Raw genomic sequence first — 21635 nt, forward strand, 5'->3', positions numbered from 1 at the left:
CTTCAGTGTACCTCATAAAAACCTGTATAAATCTCCTGTATAAAACCTGTCCCCTGTATAAATCTCCCCACTGTATTTTCCACTGAATGCATCCGATGAAGTGAGCTGTAGCTCACGAAAGCTTATGCTCAAATAAATTTGTTGGTCTCGAAGGTGCCACAAGTACGCCTGTTCTTTTTGCGGATACAGACTAACACGGCTGCTGCTCTGAAACCTGTTATGGTGAAGTAGTTCTCAAGCAGCTGCTGCCTGTTGTAATAGCAATCCTAGATATCAGTGCTGAAGCTCATTGACAGAGCTTTAGGCATGACTTGCAAAATGTCCACACAGCACTATGGGCCTCCAGCCTAATCCACCACGAGTGTCACACTGCACAGAAATAGCGTAACACTGCAAAAAGTTCTAGCATGTTACAATATATACAAAACACATACACACACACAACCCTTGCAACAGCACAACTTTTGGCTGGAATGTGACTGCAAAAGAAAACACAAATTTCCATATTACAGAAATGTTGGGGTTTAAACTATTAACTCTCTCATATGGCTTAGTAGTACAGAGCAGAATACTCTAGATCCTTACTGAATCCTCTTGTATTGCTAAAATTCAGGAAGCAGCAGAGAAAGACTGACTGCTTTTTCTTTTTAGATAATATAACCACTTCAAGAGGACTCTGGTCAGTTTATTTAGGCTTGCTGGCTAATCTTATTGAGGGCCCAATCCTGCGCCAACTGAAATAACTCCCATTAACTTCAGTGGAAGCAGGATCCGGCCCTGAATAAAAAATAAATAAATCGGAGACAAGACTCATTGTGTAAAAAAAATAGGTAAAGGTTTCCTTAACCTATGCATTTTCAAAATATCCTCTCTTTGAAGGAATATTATTAAATGAGGAAAAAAATTTTGTAGTGGGAGCTGGGGTCAACCTTTCATAAACATTCAGTTACATTTTAATCAGGCAGTTACTTTGCATATTATATTTTTGACATCCCAATTTTAGGCTACAATATTCTTCCTCTATTAAGAAAGCTTTAAGTAACAAAGGAATGGATGCTACATTGCTTAGATTATTCTGCTCTATTGGCTTTTTGATTCCTTTCCCACAGTGGGATGCCTTTCCCCTTTTCCCTTTCCTTTCCTTTCCCACTCTGTAGAAGCCTAACAAGACAATGATGCCTCAAATCTGACAGAATATACAAAAGAGCCCAAAGATCCCCACATGAAAGCCAACATCCACTATTATGGTGTCAATCAAGGATCTGTGCAGCACATAAGATCACAAATTAGCCTTATTAACTCTAGTGTTTTTGTGATATTTTTAAGTTTAAACATGCAATATGATCTGTCTGTAAGCTAAGAGGTGTTAAGAAAGCATTAAGAGAATTAACGGATTAGTTTCTGTTAGCAAAGTAATTTCTTTGTGTGCATTCATCTCCTGAAGAAGAAACTGTTAAACCAGGTACTTTGGTAAAGTTCACTGAACTCGAACAAATAGTTTAAATGCTGAATTGGTAATTGCTCAGTTCTGTGCATGTGGAATTCAGTCACTTCTCCACCAAAAGTTAAAATGGACCTTACAAAATGAACTACATTTTAATAATAAAATACCCAGGATCTGACTAGTTAAATGTGCTTTCCATGACCATAAAAACAAAATCTAGTTGACCAAAAAGAGGATATTTTATGGAGAAGTGCATACAAATGTTTTAACATTTTATTTACTATAAATCAGTCACATTATTTCACAGGCCTGTTTAAAAATCAGCTCCAATGAACATTTTATATTACATAAAATATATATATAAAAATGTCAATGTATCTGTACCTGATATGAGAATGAGCAAAGTGATTCAATTCTTATGCAGTCATATCAGTGGAACTGTATAGGGAATAAGTCAGAATGGTATTTGTCCAGCCAGATGTACACCCAGTTAGCAAGCCCTGCTAAGTGCTGCGGGAAGGTGCTGTATCAAGGCTGGGTCATACTCATCACCATAATTGCCATTCTGTTGTCAACACTCAGGCTCAGATTCTGGACAGTCTTGTGCAGGCGCACAAGGAGGTATGGGGAAAGGATGTCCCTTTACAAAGAGCGACCAGAATCTCGGTGCTGCCCTGCTTGAGCACAAGCCAGGGGAATGCCAGCACCATTAGCAGAGCTAGACATCCCTGGAGTGCTGCATCCCTTCCAACAAACTGGAGAAAGGGACTGGTCCTGTGTAGAGTGCATGCTTTACCCTGTTAAAGGGAGCAGCATTTCCCACTCCCAGAGACATTCTGGCTGCCTAGGTCTCCACAGGTAAAATGTCTCCAGGAGTTGCTGCTGATGCGGTGCCTCTGTGCACTAGCCTTCAGATGGCATGGCTTTAAATCTAACCCTAATGTGCCAAATCCTGCCGCTCGTATTCATGCCCACTGATTCTGGCCCAAAAGAAGTAAATAACCGTGGCTTGTGTGACATACTGTGATGGACTGTGATGAATTCCTAAGTGGAGACGGATTATCACTAGAAATGATAATAAGAGGATACATCATGGTCACAACACTTATTTCTATGGTAAAAACTGCATGTGCATGGCATCCCCTGGAATCTGCTAACTCGCTATTGTTAGGATATAGATATTCAGGCCTGTCTGCAAAGGCCTGTACTTTAAGAATTTAGGTGTATTCTTATCACTTGGCTAGTTAGAGGTATAAAAGAAAGAATCAAAATCACTGTCTGCCAGTGTAAGGTCCTTCTCTTACTGTGACAGTCTGAGGCCCTGTTCTTAGGCTAAGGCCTTTGGCTACGCAACAGAGGCAGCCATAAGCTGGGAAGCGACCGGTCACATCCTCACATTCCAAAACTAATCACATTGAAATAAGGTGCTATTGGGCTGTTAGGAATACAATCCTGTCCTGAGAGTGCCTATCACCTCCAGAGAAAGGGAAGTGCCTAGAAAACGTAAAAGGAAACTTAGTTTGATAGCATCCTGTCTGGCAAGAACTCGCTTATCAATAGCTGGGATGTGAAATCCTCACTTCTGTATTGTTTTGTCATTATAGTTCCCACTTTGCTATTGTTTGTCTGTATAATCTCTGTCTGGTTCTGTGATTGTTTCTATCTGCTGTATAATTAATTTTGCTGGGTGTAAACTAATTAAGGTGGTGGGATATAATTGGTTACATAATCATGTTACAATATGTTAGGATTGGTAAGTTAAATTTCAGGAAAATGATTGGTTAAGGCATAGCTAAGCAGAACTCAAGTTTTACTATATAGTCTGCAGTCAATCAGGAAGTGAGTGGGTGGGTGTGTGGGTGTGGGGGAAATGGGAACAGGGAATGGAGGTGGGGAAATTGGAATCATGTTTTGCTAAAGGGGGAAATGGGAACAGGGAATGGGAGTAGGGAAATTGGAATCATGTTTGGCTAAGGGCAGGAATGGGAACAGGGACACAGGTGTAAGGCTCTGTGGTGTCAGAGCTGGGCAGGGGGACACTAAGGAAGGAAACTGGAATCATGCTTGCTGGAAGTTCACCCCAATAAACATCGAATTGTTTGCACCTTTGGACTTTGGGTATTGTTGCTCTCTGTTCATGCGAGAAGGACCAGGGAAGGAAGTGGGTGAAGGAATAAGCCCCCTAACAGGTATTATGAAGCAAATTAAACAACAAAGAGAAAAGCCATAGGTAGGCAAGTGATTTATCGCTATTACTGATGCAATGTCCTCACAAAGCATTTGTTCTGTCGCTTACAGCTGAAGAGGAATAAATCCAGGGCATGTAGTCAAGGAAAACTTATGATTGTGCACAACTCAGTGGGAGGCTATGAGCCCAGCTGACCTACACAAGGCTTAAACAGAGCCAGAGAACCATCTGGAGCACCACACTGCTCTTGATCCACCCCACTACAGTAGATAACTATCACACCTGACTATTGCCTCTAAAAACTCCTGCAGTGTTCCAGCTCACAGACCTGAGCCAGACAATGTGGAGCACAGCAGATGAGGGAGGATGGATTCCAGGAAGCTAATAATCCAAGTCAACCTCAACATGCAAATCAGCTGGAGCAACAGAATAGCCACTCAGTTGCCTTCTCATTCTATCCACAGGCCAGGACTCCTGCCCACCTCCACAACCTCCTTACTCTGTTAAGCTGCTTATACGAACCACATCACCGCAGAATCAGAGAGTCCACAAACATCAACAGATTTATCCTCAGAACACCCCTAGGAGGTAGGGAAGTGCTCTTACAGATGGCAAACTGAAGTACAGGGAGATTGAGTGCTTCCTCAAAACTACACAGGAAATCTGTGGCAAAGCAGGAAAATGAACTCAGATCTCCTGTATCTGAATCCTGTGCCCTAAATACATGACTATTTTTCCTTATTATAGAAGTAGGCTAAGGGAGGTGGGTACAAATGTCAGGGGAGGAAGAAAGAGAAAGAGAAATGGGAGGAGGGTCAGAGAAATAGGGGACAGGGATAAAGTGAAGTATGGGCACAGAAGAGATTACATGTACAGAAGAAGAGAGAGGTGAGGCTCCATCATGGGGTAGAAGAAAAAAAGAAGAAGGGGGAGATGGAAAATAGGTAACCATGGAGAGGCAGTTTAAAATTTTTGGGGTTTTCAATGAAAAACTGAAATCTGAAAAAATGTTGGTATTCTCAAAGCATTTTAGGTAAAAATATGAGGTTTTTGGTAAAAAAAAAATTATTGGTTTCCACAAAAGTGAAAAATTTGACTTGAAAAGAAAATTTCTACTGAAAAGGTATTGGTTTTTCACTTCCAGTTTTTCGATGAAAAAGCAGAAATTGTCAACCAAAATTAAAATTTTCAGAAAAAAATTACTTTTTGGTCAAAACCACCCTTTTTTGGCAAACATAAATGTTTTGACAACAAATGTTTGACCAGCTTTAGTGTCATGGAATATGGGGAATCAGTCAACCAAAAATGAGGAAGCAGGTGAAGGGGAAAGAGACAGCAAAACGGAGGAGAACAAGAGCAGCAAGACAATGGATCCTGGGAGAGAATTTGGGGAGGAAATGGAAAAGATACAATGAAGAATGAGGGGAAAGAAGTTGTTACTCCTGCTGGAACAGGACAAATGGGGAAGGCAGAATTCTTTTCAAGACTTACTAAAGAAGAGACAGAGAAAGAGGGAAGAGCTCTCCACCAGGGATCAGGTACAGACATGCGTTAAAACAACTGATTTTGCCTTTCGATCCATCAGACAGTATCCAAATTTGAATCTGATTACCCTGTAAGGTATTTACCATCCTGATTTTACAGAGGTGATTCTTTTACTTTTTCTTCAATTAAAATTGTTCTTTTAAGAACCTGATTGCTTTTTCATTGTTCTTAAGATCCAAGGGTTTGGGTCTGTATTCACCTATGCAAATTGGTGAGGATTTTTATCAAGCCTTCCCCAGGAAAGGGGGTGTAGGGTTTGGGAGGATTTTGGGGGGAAAGACGTTTCCAAGCGGGCTCTTTCCCTTTTATATATTTATTAGACGCTTGGTGGTGGCAGCTATAAAGTCCAGGGGCAAAAGATAAAATAGTTTGTACCTTGGGGAAGTTTTAACCTAAGCGGGTAAAATAAGCTTAGGGGGGTTTTCATGCAGGTCCCCACATCTGTACCCTAGAGTTCAGAGGGGGGAAGGAACCATTCATCTTGGTGAGGAAATACAAAGGAAAATGGACTCTCTCTCTCCCATGGCAAAGTCATCTCATTTGACAGCGTTCCAGGCTCTGATTCTACAATGGATAGCATGAGGGCTGTCTGCAGAGCCCCCCTGAAGTCAGGAGTATTCTGGGTAAGTCTACACTTAAAATGCTACAGCAGCACAGCCGTGTCACTGTAGCACTTCAGTGTAGACACTACTTATGCTGACAGGAGCAGTTCTCCCATTGGTGTAGGTAATCCACCTCTCCAAGAGGCAATAACTACGTTGACTGAAGAATTCCCGCAAGGTGGGAGGGACCAGAACCCAGTCTCCAGCCCAACATGTACACTGCAATTTTATAGCCCCACAGTCCAACCACCATGAGCCCATCATCTGACCAGGGCCAGCCACAGGTGTCTTGTTGCAGTGCAGACATACCCTCTGGGGCAGGCAAACAATGAACCTCTTCTCTTGTTGAAGAGAACTCTAAATGTTTGTGAAAATGCTTAAGAGTCTGCTATGTGCTCCCATAAGAAGTTTCTGCTCACTGTTTGGAAGGAAAGAACCAGTACCTTCGGAATGGTGAATGCATGTGTGCTGGTTGTCACTCAGGAAGAACCCTGCCTTACAACGACACTCATAGCTCCCCACGGTATTGACACAAAGGTGCTGGCAACCACCGTTGTTGAACATGCATTCATCCGTATCTGAAAAATAAAGAGACTGGATTTGTATCTGCACAGCTGCATTTACTGTCACTGCTATAAATCCTTGCCCGGAGGTTGATCTCAAAGTGTGCAACTAGTATAGATTAAAAATAGATGTTTGACCAAAGCCTCAGTGGGTCTATAGATCAGGGCATTTAAAGAAGATTTTCATTCTGAGACAGAGATAGAGGAAGAGAAAATTATTAAAAACCTCAGACTCAGGTTCAAGCGACAGACAGGTAACCCAATTTGGATACAATTTGCATCATCACACGGAACCTTCACCCAAACTACAAGCCAAATGCTAGGTCTTTTCTGAAGTTTAAGAATGTCTGATTAATTATCCTCCACCTCCTCATTTCACCTCATTGTCTCTTATTTTGTGGCTGCTTCTGTATTTCCGGGTTGTGGCCAGGGACAGAAGCAAAAGTTACCGAAATAGTTTAAGGAATGCTGATCTTGTAACATTTATGGCCTCACCAGAGGCAGGAAGTATGGGGAACCTCAGGAGAAAGTCTGTTCTTGCAGATATATATCTAATTTGGCAGAACCAAGAGATACAAAGAGTAGAAAAGCTCCAGCTAAGTCCCTGAACACTGAAGTGTTCATCTGAACCTCCAAGCCTTTTGAATTTTACTCATCACTGATTTAAGCTTTCTGTAGCCTCTTGCTATAGTATAAACCTTACAGGTCTGATTTTCAGAAGGACTGGGCACCAACAGCTCTCATTGATTTCAGTGGGAGTTATGGATGCTCGACACCCAGGAAAACAGGCCATAAAAGTGTCATGGCAAAATTCTGCTCTCATTTGCTCCTATGTAACCGCATTTGGTGCATCATGTTCTCCCCACTCTGCTCACTGCTACAGTACTAGGGCTAAGATTTTTTAAATGAGTATTTAACATTTTTTCATAAAATAGTTCCTAAAAACAGGAAGAAGCCATTGTGTTCTTACCAACAAGTGAAATCAAACACTGCGATAGATTTAAGTTCCCTTGAAACCACTGGGCCAACCTGAGTACCTAAACCAAGATGGATTTAGCACCGCAACATGATCATAGAAAAGAATGAAGATAAAAATTATGTTCCAAGAGGTCTAGATGTCTCAGTCTTAATAGAAACAGTTAATTTTAGTAGTTCGACAGTGATCTGAATCTAAGGAATCAGTATTGAAACAACCACCAAGACTCTCCAGTACTGTGGATTTGAAACTCCAGAAAATGTTTCTGCTTTGTGGATCATGACAAAATAATGGAATATTGTCTTCTCTCTCCAAAAAGTAATTGTCTGTTCAGCTAAAATCCAGCCACACATATCATGTCTTCAGGAATACAGATGCGGCTTAGTTAACAAAAAAGTGGCATGAACTAAGTAAGTAAACAGTTTAACTGAAAATGAAGCCAAATTTGCTGCATGTCAAAATATCTATTTTAATTTTAAATCAGATCTTCAAAGGAACACTCAAAATTAGGAGGTCTGTGATTTGAACTTCATTGTTTTAAAGTCCATATTATCCTTTATATGCTCCCCGCCCTCTGAACCATTGCATCAATAATGTTGTTCTTTTCAAAACAACCAGCCAAGCAATAATGAGAAACCCTATATTAACACAACAGTGGGCCAGTTTCTGTCCTCAGTTATAGCTGTGTACATTCAAGGTATCTCCAGTGAAATTACTAAGATCAGAATATGATCAGATGTATTCATGTGCTAGAGGAGTTCTTTGTATGGAGAGAGAATATGCCCCTTTATTGCCTTATTAAAGAGGTCAGGTGCTCACACAGTTGAGTATCCTTAATGTGAACCTCATGGAACTCTACTTGAGTGTTTAAATAAGTGTGAGAGAGGATAAGACACTCTTCCTAATATTAAAAAGCATCAATAAATCGTTCAGTTGCTTCTGCCCAGACTATATGGCTACCCAGCTTTGGCATATGCAAGGGTTTGGTAGTGCAGCCCTTGAGACTTAGTGCCTTCCCCATCCTCTCCCATTTACACACCAACAGACATGACTTTGTCTACGGGCCAGACCCTTAGCTGATGTAAACTGATGTAGTTCCAATGAAGACAAAGCAGCTATGCCAAATTACACCAGGTGAGGATCTTGCCCTAAATATTTAATAGAGGCCTAGTCCCATTACTAAAACACTGTGTGGTAATCTGAAATATCTCATACCCTTGCAAGGCTCACAACAGTCTTCAAATTCTGCAATGGGGGCAAGTCCCTTCCCCAACAGGAGTGGAAATCTCCTGAGGTAACTTACCCAGTGATGGCCCCACTGCTCAGGCAGTGATGAGCAGTATTTGTAGGGGGTGCACAGAGGTCCACACATTTGTGTGAAGGGAGACCCACTACACGGTTCCACCAATCATGGCCCACCACGTAGCAGCAAGCAGGAGCCACAGTTACCGCCAAACCCACAGAGCAGAAGGGTGATGCAATGGTTGGGATTCAGGAAAAATTGGGTTTAATTCCCTGCTTCACCACAGACTTCCCAGATAACCTTGAGCAAGTCACTTACCTTTCCTGTACTTTGGTTCCCCAATGGTAAGATGGAGCCAATCGGACTCCCCTACCTCATATGGGTATTGTGAGGACAAATACATTAGAGATTGTGAGGTGCTCAGATAGTACAGAAATGGGGCCCATATAAGATACATAAATGGGAGGGTGAGGCATAGCTCCTCCATTACCTGGAGAAAGGATTCCTTTCTCCCAACCCCAACACATGGCTGGGCATGGACCCTAAATTAACACTTCCAAAAAATAGAAAATGTTCTTAGTATTAAACAGATCAATTTATTAAAGTTTCCCTAAAGAAACATGTTAAAAGAATAATGAAGGATACTTTTCAATTTTTAATCCAAAGAACTCAAAGCGGTTACGAAAAGTGTGTCAGTATTATCCCCCATTTTACAGATGGGGAAACTGAGCAACAGAGCAGTCACACAGAGACTGAAATGTCAAATCCTGGAATTCCTGTGTCTAATATGTATCATTCTTGTTAAGACATCTTATCTAACACAGCATCCAGGAATCACAGGCTTTTTACTTTCACAAAATTAAAAAGGGATATATTAGCATCAATATTTGCAATGTTAGCAAGCATGTTCCTTACCGAGACAATTATGGCCATCGTGAGCCAACATGAAGCCATCATAACAAGTGCAGCGATAATTGCCTGGAATGTTGAAACATTCATGTACACAGCCTCCATTGAAGTCATTATCACATTCATCAATGTCTGAGGGATAAAGCAAAAGTCAATCTGATTAATGCTTCTTGGTTTGGCATAGACAGGTCCTGACATGATTGTATAAATATGAACAGTAATTGCTCTCTTAAATCATCATTGTTTTGCAAATGAACTATACTTAACACATTATTTGTTCAATGTTTCTGAAAAATGACAAGATGCATTAGGATTCCCAACCAGTGTTACAGTATAGTTTTAAGCTTTCTAAAGCTGCTTATTAAAAAAGATGTTAGATTAAAAATCATGGATCTGATTCTCCTCTGTTTTATGCTGATGTAAATCAGGATTAAATCCATTGAAGTCACACTGACATAGAATCAATTTGAGGGAGAATCAAACTGCATATTTTTAAAAAATGATAAATTTCCTTACCTGCATTCATCACAATACTCTCATTATTAAAATGGAAAGAATTTTAACTATCTAATTTACCATTTCAAGTTGTCTGTTCACTTTGCATTTGACTCGGTTTTGATTATTAAAATGCATGAGTCAATTTAGCTTCTGATTCTCAAGCACTAGCATAAAGCTGCAATGCTTAGGTTGCAAATACTGCAAGGGAATGTTTAAACCAAATAAACAGCTTTAATTTAAAAAACATTTTCATACGATTCTATCTGACATATTTTCTAAAAACTGTTAACACCCAATCTAAACATTGGCCCTAAATCACCTTTTTTTTTTTTGATACTTCAAATGAAATGATAAATGACCAACACTTTGTTTGTTTTCTAAATAAAGAAACTGAATATGTAGGACTTCATCTTGCTCATGTTTGTACTAGAAAACAATCTCTAGCATAATACTCCTTAAGCAAAATAAACTAATCACACACTAGAAGCTTTGATTTAAAAGACACAAACAAACCAACGAATGATCTTTTCCCCATTTCAATCAACAGCAAAACTCCTAACACCATTGGTGCATCTGGGACTCAGCTCATACGATGAAATTTGCCTGTGCACATCTTCAAAATCCCACTGACACTCTGAGGTGGTACTTCTTCTGCTGCCCATCTGTTTGCACAGGGCAGAATTTCACCTGCATGGTTAGGGCACTGAGGGAAAGAGATAGGGACAATACCCAAAGCCTTTTACAGTCAGACAAAAGTTTCAAATACAGCTTTTAGACTAAAGATGGGTCAAAGCCACAACATCCAGATACAGATTTTGAATCCCTTAATGTTCAGTATGTTTAATCCTAGGGTTCTGGTTTGACCCAAAATAGAGAGAAAGAGTTGGTGCTAAATTCAGATCCAGGCTTCAATTCCTAAATCCTCTGCCATCATGAAAGTTTGGGGGGGTGGATCCAGGTTTTTGGTTTGGACCAATCTCTGCTTTTCCCAGACATCCTATGATGCTTGTTACACTATTAATAATACTATGAGAGCTTACACAGTTATTTTCACCTAAGGATTTCTAAGGGTGAGATTTTCAAAAACAATATAGTGACTTTGGACCACAACACTCATGCGCCTAAATGATTTAGGTCTGGTCTTTATACAGTTTTTTTTTACCAGTGCACCTATTACAGTGAGGGCTGGGATTTGGGTGTTTTTTTTTTTGTGTGTGTGTTAGTCTGTTTTGGTTTTTTACCATAACAGTTATACCTGTACAACCCCTGTAAGGCAATAGCCATAACAGTATAAAGCACCTTTATGCTGATATAATTGTATTTACACTGAGGGGTTGGACCACTATAACTATACCGGCCCAAGGTCATACAGTAAGTTAGTGGCAAATCCAAGAACAGAACCCAGGTCTCCTGAGCTCTAGCCACTAGAGCTTCATCTATGGTAGCAGTTACCCCAAAACATTAAGGTGAAATTTTTCAAACATGGGTCCCTAACAAAGGCTCCCTAAATTCACATTTACATACCTAAATCTACCGTAGCCAGGTTTTCCAAGGCACTCACCATCTACAGTGCTCACTGAAGCCTTTGGGAATCAGGACACTTATTAGTACATGCTCAAATATAGATATAGGTGACTAATTGTAGGTGAAAAATTTGGCCTTAGCTATAGCAAGTGCACTCTGCCACCCTTGTGTCATCTGAGGGGCCCAGGTTGGCTTTTCTCATTTTAGGGTCCAAAAGCCCAATCCTAAAACACATTCTGTACTTTCTGAGAGGCACTAAGAACTTCAACAGGAATTAAGACTTAGCCCCCAATGTTTCACTGCCTAACTATGTTTTAAAGAAGCTGCTCATTATAAAAATACCTTAATAACTCAGTAGGTACATGTGCCCCCTTGGGATGAATTTGTCATGGACACAGGGTGGGTGGGTGTGTTCTTCTCCCCCCTCCTTCCCAAAACCAAAAACTGCCATGTAAAATCCTGGCTCCACAGATGTTAATGGGAGTTTTGCAGTTGCCTTCAAGGAAGACAGGATTTCACCCACTGCGAAGCCCAAAACAGTGAGAAAAAGTTAATATTTTTTGCACCATTTTTAATTAAAATTTTAAGCAAAACCATCAGTTTGGTCAGAGATTTTTTTTGTTTATCAAAATCCAGGTTTCTTGGTACATGCAAAATTTCACTAACCATTCTGATAACATTTTGAGAAATATTTTAATTAAAAAGTGATTAAATTTTTCAAAAACAGAAAACAAAAAATGGGTGAAAACGTGTGAAACAGAAAATGACGTTGAAATTTTTCTTGTAATTTTTTTAGATTTTGTGATCCATCCTAGTTATCATTGCTATGCTGCCAATATATTGCTGGCTGATAATAGGATCGATAATAACAGAGAAACTATTATAATGACATTCTCTAAATTAATGGCATACTGGAATACTATGGTCAGTTCTGGACATGCCATCTGAAAAAGGCTATAAAAGAAATAGAGTGAGTTCCTAGCCAGATGACAAGAATGAGTAGGGATATAGAAAAACCCACACATAAAGAGAAATTGAAAAGTTGGGTTGTGTTTGCCTTAAAGAGGAGATGAATACAAGGTGACATGATAAAAGGTATATAAAATAACAATTGGGATAGAAAAGATAGTCTGGGAACTTCTATTCACCCTGTCTCTGAACAAAAGACCAAGGGGATACTCAATGAAATTCAAAATGAATACAAAGAAATATATTTTCATATAACATGCAATTGGCCTGTGGAACTCCTTCCACAATACATAAGTAAGACCAAGCAGGATTCAAAAAATAACTCTGTCTATTGCAAGGTTTCTTTCCCCTTCCCCTGGAGCAGTTGGTGGGGCGACTGTCAGAAGTAGGATACTGGATTAGATGGACCACTGGTTTCATCCAATCTGGCAGTTCTTATGTTTCTAAGGCCCTCATACACATGACTGTAATGTAAGTGACTCCCTGCTTTGAAGCTAGGCTTCTTATTACTGTTTCCCTTTTTAGAAATATGATAAATAGAACAGAAGAAGCAAAGAAATACAGCAGGTGCTAAAGTTTCTGCTTTTTATGGACCCAATCCAGCTACCATAGAAGAAAATGGAAAGAGTCATACTGACATAAGCAGAGCTGGATCAGGCCCCTACTGTGCCTAGACTTGGCCAAAACCGTTTTCTCACTAGAACTTTAATAACTCTGTGATATTGTTCAGACAAGCATGATTTTGCCCCAGTTTCAAACTTACACATGCATTGCTGAAACCAGCTTCAACTCAGCCTGAGGCACAAACCTTTAGCCCTAACTGCAAGAAACTAATACTTCTTTTAAATGAATCAATGCTATATTTGTTCCCATGTATTGTCAATGGCCAGCCTGCCTTTATGGTAAACACCTTGAAACTTACAGGGTGGAACTTATACATCTAGGAACAAAGAATGCAGACCATGCTTACACAATGGGAGACTCTATCTTGGGAAGCAGTAACTCCAAAAAAGGATTTTAGGGGTCATGGTGGCTAATCAGCTGAACACAAACTCCCAGTGTGACGCCATGGTCAAAAGGGTTAATTCAATCCTTGGATGTATGACCAGGAAAATCTCTAGTAGGAATAGGGTTGCCAACTTTCTACTCGCACAAAACTGAACACCCCTGCCGCACCCCCTGCCCCGCCCCTCCTCCGAGGCCCCTCCCATGCCCTGCCCGTTCACTGAGGCCCACCCCCACTCACTCCATTTCCCCCCACCCCCCGTCGCTTGCTCACCCCACCATCACTCACTCGCTCATGAAGTTGGGGTGTGGGAAGGAGGGAGGGCTCCAGCTGGGGGTGTGCCTGCAGGCTCTGGGGTGGGGCCAGGGATGACGGGTTTGGAGTATGAGAGGGGGCTCCGGGCTGAGGCAGAGGGTTGGGGTGTGGGAGGAGGTACTGGCTCTGGGCTGAGGGCGCGGGTTCTGGAGTGGGGCCAGAAATGAGGGGTTTGGGGTGTGGGAGGGGGATCCAGGCTGGGGCAGGGGGTTGGAGTGCAGAGGAGGTGAGGGCTCTGTCTGGGGGTGTGGGCTCTGATGTGGGGCCAGGGATGAGGGGTGCAGGAGGGGGCTCTGGGCTGGGTCTGAGGGATTCAGAATGTGGGAGGGGGCTCTGGACTGGGGTAGGGGGTTGGGGTGCAGGGGGGTGTGAGGGCTGGGGGTGCGGGCTCTGTGGTGGGGCCAGGGATGAGGGGTTTGGAGTATGGGAGGGGGCTCCGGGCTGGGATTGAGGGGTTCAGAGGGTGGGAGGCAGATCAAGGCTGGGGCAGGGGGCTGCGGCCCGGGAGGGGATCAGGGGTGTGAGCTCCAGGGAGAGCTTACCTCAAGCAGCTCCCAGAAGCAGCCAGCATATCCCCCCTCTGGCTCCTACACAGAGACATGGCCAGGTGGCTCTGTGCACTGCCCCATCCACAGGTGCTGACCGGCAGCTTCCATTGGCCATGATTCCCAGCCAATGGGGGCTGCGGAGGCGGTGCCTGGGGCGGAGACAGCATGCGAAACCCCCTGGCTGCCCCTACACGTGGGAGCTAGAGGGGGAACATGCCGGCTGCTTCCCAGGAGCCGCGCGGCGCGGAGGCTAGCAGGGAGCCTGCCAGCCCCGTGGCGAGACAGCCCCAATCGGACAGTCAACAGCCTGGTCAGCTGTGCTGACTGGAGCCACCAGGATCCCTTTTCAACCGGGTGTTCCAGTTTAAAACCGAACACCTGGTCACCCTAAGTAGGAAGGTTATCTTACCTCTGTGTTTGGAACTGCTACTGGAATACTGTGTCCAGTTCTTGTGTCCACAAGTCCAGAAGGATGTTAATAAATTAGAAAAGGTTCAGAAAAGAGCCACAAGAAGGACTGAAGGATTGGAAAATATGCCATATGAGTCTATAGTGATAGACTCAAGGAGCTCAGTCTATTCAGTTTAATGAAGAAAAGGTTAAGGGGTGACTTGGTCACAGTACATAGGTATCTATGTGCAGAACAGCAATTTTGAAATTGAGGGCTCTTCACACTAGCAGACAAAGGTACAACAAGATTCATCGGCTAGAAGTTGAAGCTAGACAAATTCACAGTAGAAATAAGGCACGATCTCGCCTCTTCCAAGCCAGGGCTTTTCAAAAGGATACTGCCCATAACTCTATAGCTAAAGTAAATCTAAGGAGCTGGACAGAAGTAGTGGCTGCATTTGTTGTCTTTTTAAGATGGTGGTTTTTTAAAATCTCACACAAATATATAATTAAGTTTGGAATATATCAGATTCCTGGGCAACATATATGACATGAGGAGTCAACAGCTTGTCACAAATGTTCCCATGAATCCCTTTTGCAGTCCTATGAGTTAACCAGCAAATGGCAATAGGATTGTGTCTGGCACACACACACTACGGCCGAAGCAGTGTGTATTACTGCAGTCAATTTACCTTCACACGTTTTCCCTTCACCGCTGTAACCCAGTTTGCATGTGCACTTGTACAGCTTTGGAATGTTTTGACAAATAGCATCTGGATGACAGTCATCAGTCCCTTGGGCACACTCATCCACATCTGTTTAAAAAAAACAAACAAACAGATTCATGAGAGATGTCAGAAGGTGCAACATGAGAATGTTTGGTTGGTTGCTGAATGGTCACGTGCATGTATGTGCACATGCACATGCATGTGCAAGAAAGAGACCCACACGAGACATGCTTGCATGATGGTTGTATGTGTGGATGTGTGTGTATTAGCACAAGCTTGCGTGATTGTGTATATGCATACATTTGCACCAGTATCTGCATTTAAACATTATGGGCAAGATCTTCAGGTGCTGTAAATCGGTGTAACTCCATGGAGTTATACTGTACTGTATTAACAGCAGCAGAAAATACGACCCTGTGTCTCTGTATGGAGCTAAGAATCAGACACACATACAGACAGCATTAATCTATAGACCCCCAAACCACTAGTTATTGAAAAAAATCACATTTCAAGCCTGTGACCTCACTCTTAGGAAGCATGACATTCTTTAAACTAACAAAAAGGTCTCACAAAAAATGAACACTCACTCAGTCAAGAGTTTCAAAATCACAACCCCAGACATGCCAAACTTTTACTTACCATTAAACAGATGGTTATTCAAGTGTTTTTATTGCTCCCAAATTAGCTTTTTTAAATAAAAAGTGAAAGTCACATCTGGTGAGCAATGTTGCTGAAACACACAGCACGCAGTCACCTTTCAAGAAGCACGAAGTGTACACAGCTAAAACATCCAGCTGGAAACTTCAGTGCAGGGGGAGCGAGGAATAAGAAAGATCAGCAAAAGAGGAATTCCTGGATATGAAGGAGGAGTTGTAGATGGCCATCAAAGAAGAGTGACAGGGAGGGGAAGACATCATCAGAACACGAGTTTCTAGGGCAGCAGAAAAAGATGCAAATCAGCACAAACAGAATGAGTTCCCATGAATGGTCAAGGGGAAGGAGATCAGTGGAAAAGGCAGTTCTGTAGGAAAGGAAGTCATAGACTGGAAGGATCTGAGACTGCAGACAAATCAGCAGAAGCGGAGGTCCTCCTTGAGTCTTAATACAGTATTTGGTGGCTATATCGTAAGTACCCAAGCTTTCCCCCTTCTTCTCCTTCCTCCCCAATGTGGATCACATTGTAACAGAGAGATTATGAATGGAAGAGAAGGTGTCCCAGGAGTCAATCGCACTGATCTCCTTCTCCTTCCACATATCACCTCACATCCCGTAATAACTAGAGCAATTGCTTATGAGGAAGAATATTAATATGGTTTTAGCTTCTTTTAAAGCAGTTTAGCAGCAGGGAACAAGACAACAGGCCAGCATCATACGACCAACCGGCTCAACACGCCATGATCAAATACGCTGCTGAACCTCAATGACCCATTGAACAGAGATTGCAAATCTTTGGTCTAGATAATAGTGATGGATGCCCTACAAATACCTCTGATCAAGATCATCAGGAAATGAGGGGAAGACCAATGCTGGGGTGGCGAGATTAGCAGAAGGTGGGATCTTGGGACAGGATAAGGAAAAACCATTATAAGGGAAGCTTTCAAGTCTTGGGAGTGGTCAGCAAAGAAGGTTCTGGAGGTGAGAGGAATTACCAGAAGACCTTCAATTAGATATGGATGTACAGCACTGAGACAGAAAAATGGTATGGGATGGAGGAGATCAGTTGTCAACAAACCTTAAATGTGTATAAATTAAGTTCATGCATTATTTCAAAGTAACTACTCCCACTCTCTTTGTCCATGTATCTGTCTACACACTGGGATGTTTGTAGATGTACCTGTCTATGGAGAGCACTGTCACATGGAGGACACATTCAAGAGTGTTTTTCTCTTAAAACTAAAATGCATAAATGTCAAACAGATACTGTGCCTTGTCCATAGTGGTTGGTTCAGGTTTTTAGGGTTTTTTAACATTATTATTATTAATTCCTTTGATCTCCAGAATGCACATGAAGAATGGGAGTGAAAAAGCAGCATTAGTGTATATTGCAGAATGAAAGTTGATTTAAAGTTACTGTACACATTGGTGAGATTTCTGCTCCTACTGAATGTAGTCTGAGCTGGAAAGAGAGGCTCTGGGGAAGAAAACTAAGAGCAAACGCTGCAGTCTTAAACTTGGCAGTGAAACTGCTGCGGAGGAGGAAGATGCATGAAGAATTATTAGGTTTATTCCACATTTAATAGAACATTGTTTAGACTGTGATACATCAACCTTGTACTTCTAGATTTTTTCAAAAACACTAAACATCTGTTTTATTTCTTTGATATTAATTTTGCTATTTGAAGGATTCCTAGTGGGGAAACAAAACTTTAAAATAATCACCACCATCATAATAAAAGTTCAGTCACAGAAATATTTACCACTGTCCATCTTATAAACCAACTAAAGCAACCTAACAGTCCACAAAGTTTGCACATTTTAATTCAGATAAATTATTTTTCATTTAATAATCTCATATGTTTGAAAAGTGCCAGCCACCTCTGTGGTGCTATGTAAATACTGTATTCATCTAGGATTTGTCCAGCACCCTGTTCAGAAATGAGAGATTTTTTTAAAATAAAATAAAACTATGTTTTTCCCAATTGAAACCACTACAGATAAAAATAATAACTGTGAAGTTCAGTCCCATTTCTGAACAATCCCCATCTTCCAAGGATGCTTTAGAGCTGGAGGTCGATTCAAGCCCATTTCTAAAAATAATAGCAGCAAAGGACTGAAAGAGCAAGTGTAACTCAAGGTGGGTGAGGAGATAATATCTTTTATTGAACCAACACCCCCACCCCAGCACACCTTTCAGGATCTATGGATCCTACACCCGGCCATCACAATTTGGTATACCTAATCCAGTGCACTAAATGCCCAGGGACAATAACAGAAGTTGGTCCAACGAAAGGGAGTATTTCACCCACCTTGTCTCTCCAGCATCCAGGGACTCACGGGACTACAACCGCACTGCATCCAAGTGTCACTTTCGACATGTGAGCAGTCACTGGGACTACTCCACACAGGCTTAAAGTAGTGGATCAAAGCCAATATTAAGAAACAAACCCCTCCAGCAGTGCCCTGATCTTCGCAGGTGCTGAGCACTGGCAGCGAGGGGCCTGAGCCTTAACTTCCCTCCCCCCTGTTAAGTCCCGCTCATTCCACCCCCTCCCCCCCCATGTCCCACCGGGGAGTAAAGTTAAGCAGGCGCGCAAGTGTTTGCGGACTCAGGCCGGGCCAGCAGCCGGTTTCGGGGGGCGAGGCAAAGAGCGAACGGCGCTGTCCAGGTCTGGAGGCAGCAGGACCCGTCTGCTGTCAGCATCAGACGCCCCGGGCGGCGCAGGGCAGCCGGGCTGCGTTAGCGGGGCCCGGCCACGCACGGAACGAACCCGGACACTGGGCTGGGTCACTCACCGGGCAGGAGCAGCCCGGCGGCGCGGACCTGTCCCCGCAGCAGCAGCAGCAGCAGCAGCGGGGGCAGCAGCGCCGCCCCGGCGGAGCAGCGGCGGCCGGACCCCATCGATCGCGCGGCCGCCGGGGCCTGGCGCGTCCCGCACGAGGAGGAGGAGGAGCGGGGGGGAGGTGGCGGCGGGCGCCCAGCCTGCCTGGCACTGACACTGACGCCCGCCTCGCGCCCCGCTCCTGCTGCCGCGCGCCGTGGGGAGGGGGCGCAGAGGGGCTGGCCGCGGGGTCTCCCCCTCATTCCTCTCATGGGCCACTCCGCAGCCAGTCACCCTGAGAGAGGAGCCTGCACTGCCTCCCTCCCAGCGCTCTGCCTACGGGGGTGTGTGTGTGTCTCTCACACACACACACACACACACCCTGTGGGCACACATAGACACAACTGTCCCCCACCTGCAGATACCCCCCCCCCCACCCACACACACACACACAAATACCCCACCCCAGCAACACCTGCAAGCAGCCACAGGCAAGGCCAAATATTCTCTCACAGCAACACACACCCTACAGCTATAGGGTCCCGCCTGCCCCAACCACACACAAATACTCTGCCTCAGAAACACCTCTGCGCCTCTACAAATATTCCCACATACACATACAAGCACCACCACCTCTAGAAACACCCGCCCATGCACAGTCAGCCACCACACGTCAGCATCCTACACAGGCCCGACACTTATACCCACACCCACACCACCTGTATTCAAACATCCGCACAATACCCCATATGCAGACAGGCATTCCTTGCAGACATACACAGCCACCTCTCACACCCATATAGGGCTTGATAAGGGGTGTCCAAGCAATAGGTGCAGCTAAACTGGTGCTGAAAATGTTTCAACTGCACATGTAGACAGAGAGAAACTGTGTGACCTTCATTTGCTGTAAGGCCCAAAAGGTGATTTTTAATGTAGTCAAACCCATGCAAACATCGCACACATGCAGTGCACACACACTCTGTATCCATTAATTTACATTCAACTTACATGTGTATACAGAAGCACTACACATGAACACACCCCCTGCATAGATACCCTCGCAACTATTTTGTTAATTGTTCTTATTTAAGTGCTGACTATGCTCAACCCTGTGCAAAATAGAGGCAGAGTCCCTGTCATGCACAGAGACTACCAAAGCCACCACCCATCCATAGCCCTTTTTCCTAAGCCAGATATTACTGTGACAGTTTTTCCCACAGCTCGTTTCCTCTGTAGGCAAAGTGGCCATGTTAGCTGGTAAAATAACTTGAAAAAAAATTGTTCTTCCTTTGACCTTTTTGTGCCCAGTGAAGGCAGGTGGGCAGGCTGTATCCCCTTCTTCCCCCTCCTCTTCCCTTTTGTTTTGTTCTGGGAGAAATACCAGGCTGTTTCTAGTTGTAAGGGTGTTTTATACACATTTGTAAATCTTCACTTAGTGAAACTTTCCCTCGGTCTTTGTCTTTGTTTCCTTAATGGTAGCCATAAATTACTGCCTTCCTTTCTCCCTGGAGCATCAGGCTTCATTGCTTTTGAAATGATCAAAGTTATTTTCTTTTTAAATCCAGCTAGAAACAACCTATTGTATGTCGTGGACATTTTTAGCTGCAGTCAAACCCATCTATAAATGCATAAAGCTGCCCATTAAATACTTGAGGGATGCCTCCAGCTTATTTTACCAAATAGAAAGTAGTCGGAAATTAAATTAAAGGACATTGTGGCTGCTGGTTTCCATGATCTTGTGAGTAAACAATATTTATAATACAGCTTTATGTTTCCATAGCGTTGTCCATCCAAACATCTCAAAGAGCTTTACATCCATTAATTTAAAAGTCAGAGAACCGGCCTTTTCTATTGGAACACGTCACTATAGACCATCTAATTTTAAAAAGAAAATACTGCTTTGCACTTCTGCAGCATCTTCTTTCCAAGGTTTTCAAAGTGCTTTACGTACATTAATGAATTGAGTCTCACATCACTCCAGTGAGGTAGAGAGGTAGGTAGAAACTGACAGAATAAAGTCACAGGTAACATAGCTGTAAGCCATATATGTTAAGCTTAAGCAAGCCAAATTTTAAGGCATAATAAAGACAAAGGGTCTTGTCTTTATGAAACAAAATAAGATAGACCAATACTAAAACAACTTTGGTGGTATATAGCACTTTTTGTCCATAGATCTCACAGTGTTTTGCAAAGAAGAGTAAGTATAATGCAATAGAAATATATAATATTATTATGATAATCAAGAAGCAATGCCAGAGTGTTTCCCTTTACACATGTCCTCTTTGACTCATCCTTATTTATGGACACAAATTGAATAGAATTTGAAGTAAGGAGCTCAACTCGGACTAGTTTATATAATCTCCTTTGACATAACTGATTCTATTGAAGTATGATACAGCATCATAGTGGGAGACTAAGACCCAGAGCCATAAAGAACATGCACTGGGCATGGTGAACTCCTATTGGAAGAAAGGTTAGGCAAAAGCTGATGAAGTTCAGAGCCTTATGAATGTGGACTATACGAGCGAGGAGTGAGAGGAAATTGAACTACTCCAAAAATGAGGCATAAAGTAATGTTATATTTTTAAAAGTTGCTCTGAAATCAAGAAGTTGTGAAGAGACTTTAAAAAAAAAAAAAGTTCTACAAACCAGTGGTTGATACACCAGCATGACAGATCTATATGACCAGACTGCTTTCTTGAATTTTT

At 42.7% G+C, this 21635-nt stretch overlaps 1 protein-coding gene across 5 annotated transcripts in view; it reads right to left on the reverse strand.

Moving 5' to 3' along the window:
- SCUBE2 (signal peptide, CUB domain and EGF like domain containing 2) overlaps positions 1-19113 on the reverse strand; it is a 63897-nt gene extending 44784 nt beyond the window's left edge. For 2 of the 5 annotated variants that reach the window (XM_048854873.2, XM_048854876.2), the window contains exons 1-4: positions 18902-19113; positions 15413-15535; positions 9477-9602; positions 6223-6357 (exon numbers count right to left, since the gene is read on the reverse strand). In XM_048854873.2, coding sequence (XP_048710830.1) covers positions 6223-6357; positions 9477-9602; positions 15413-15535; positions 18902-19007 — 490 coding nt within the window. In that variant the 5' untranslated portion in view covers positions 19008-19113. Of the gene's footprint in view, positions 1-6222; positions 6358-9476; positions 9603-15412; positions 15536-16087; positions 18291-18414; positions 18582-18901 lie in introns of those variants that run through there. The other 3 variants (XM_075129402.1, XM_048854874.2, XM_048854875.2) reach the window with 3 other exon arrangements.
- Positions 19114-21635: the final 2522 nt, after the last annotated feature.

This window comes from Caretta caretta, chromosome 6 (assembly GCF_965140235.1).
Source record: "Caretta caretta isolate rCarCar2 chromosome 6, rCarCar1.hap1, whole genome shotgun sequence".
In the NCBI taxonomy this organism is placed as follows: Eukaryota; Metazoa; Chordata; order Testudines; family Cheloniidae; genus Caretta; species Caretta caretta.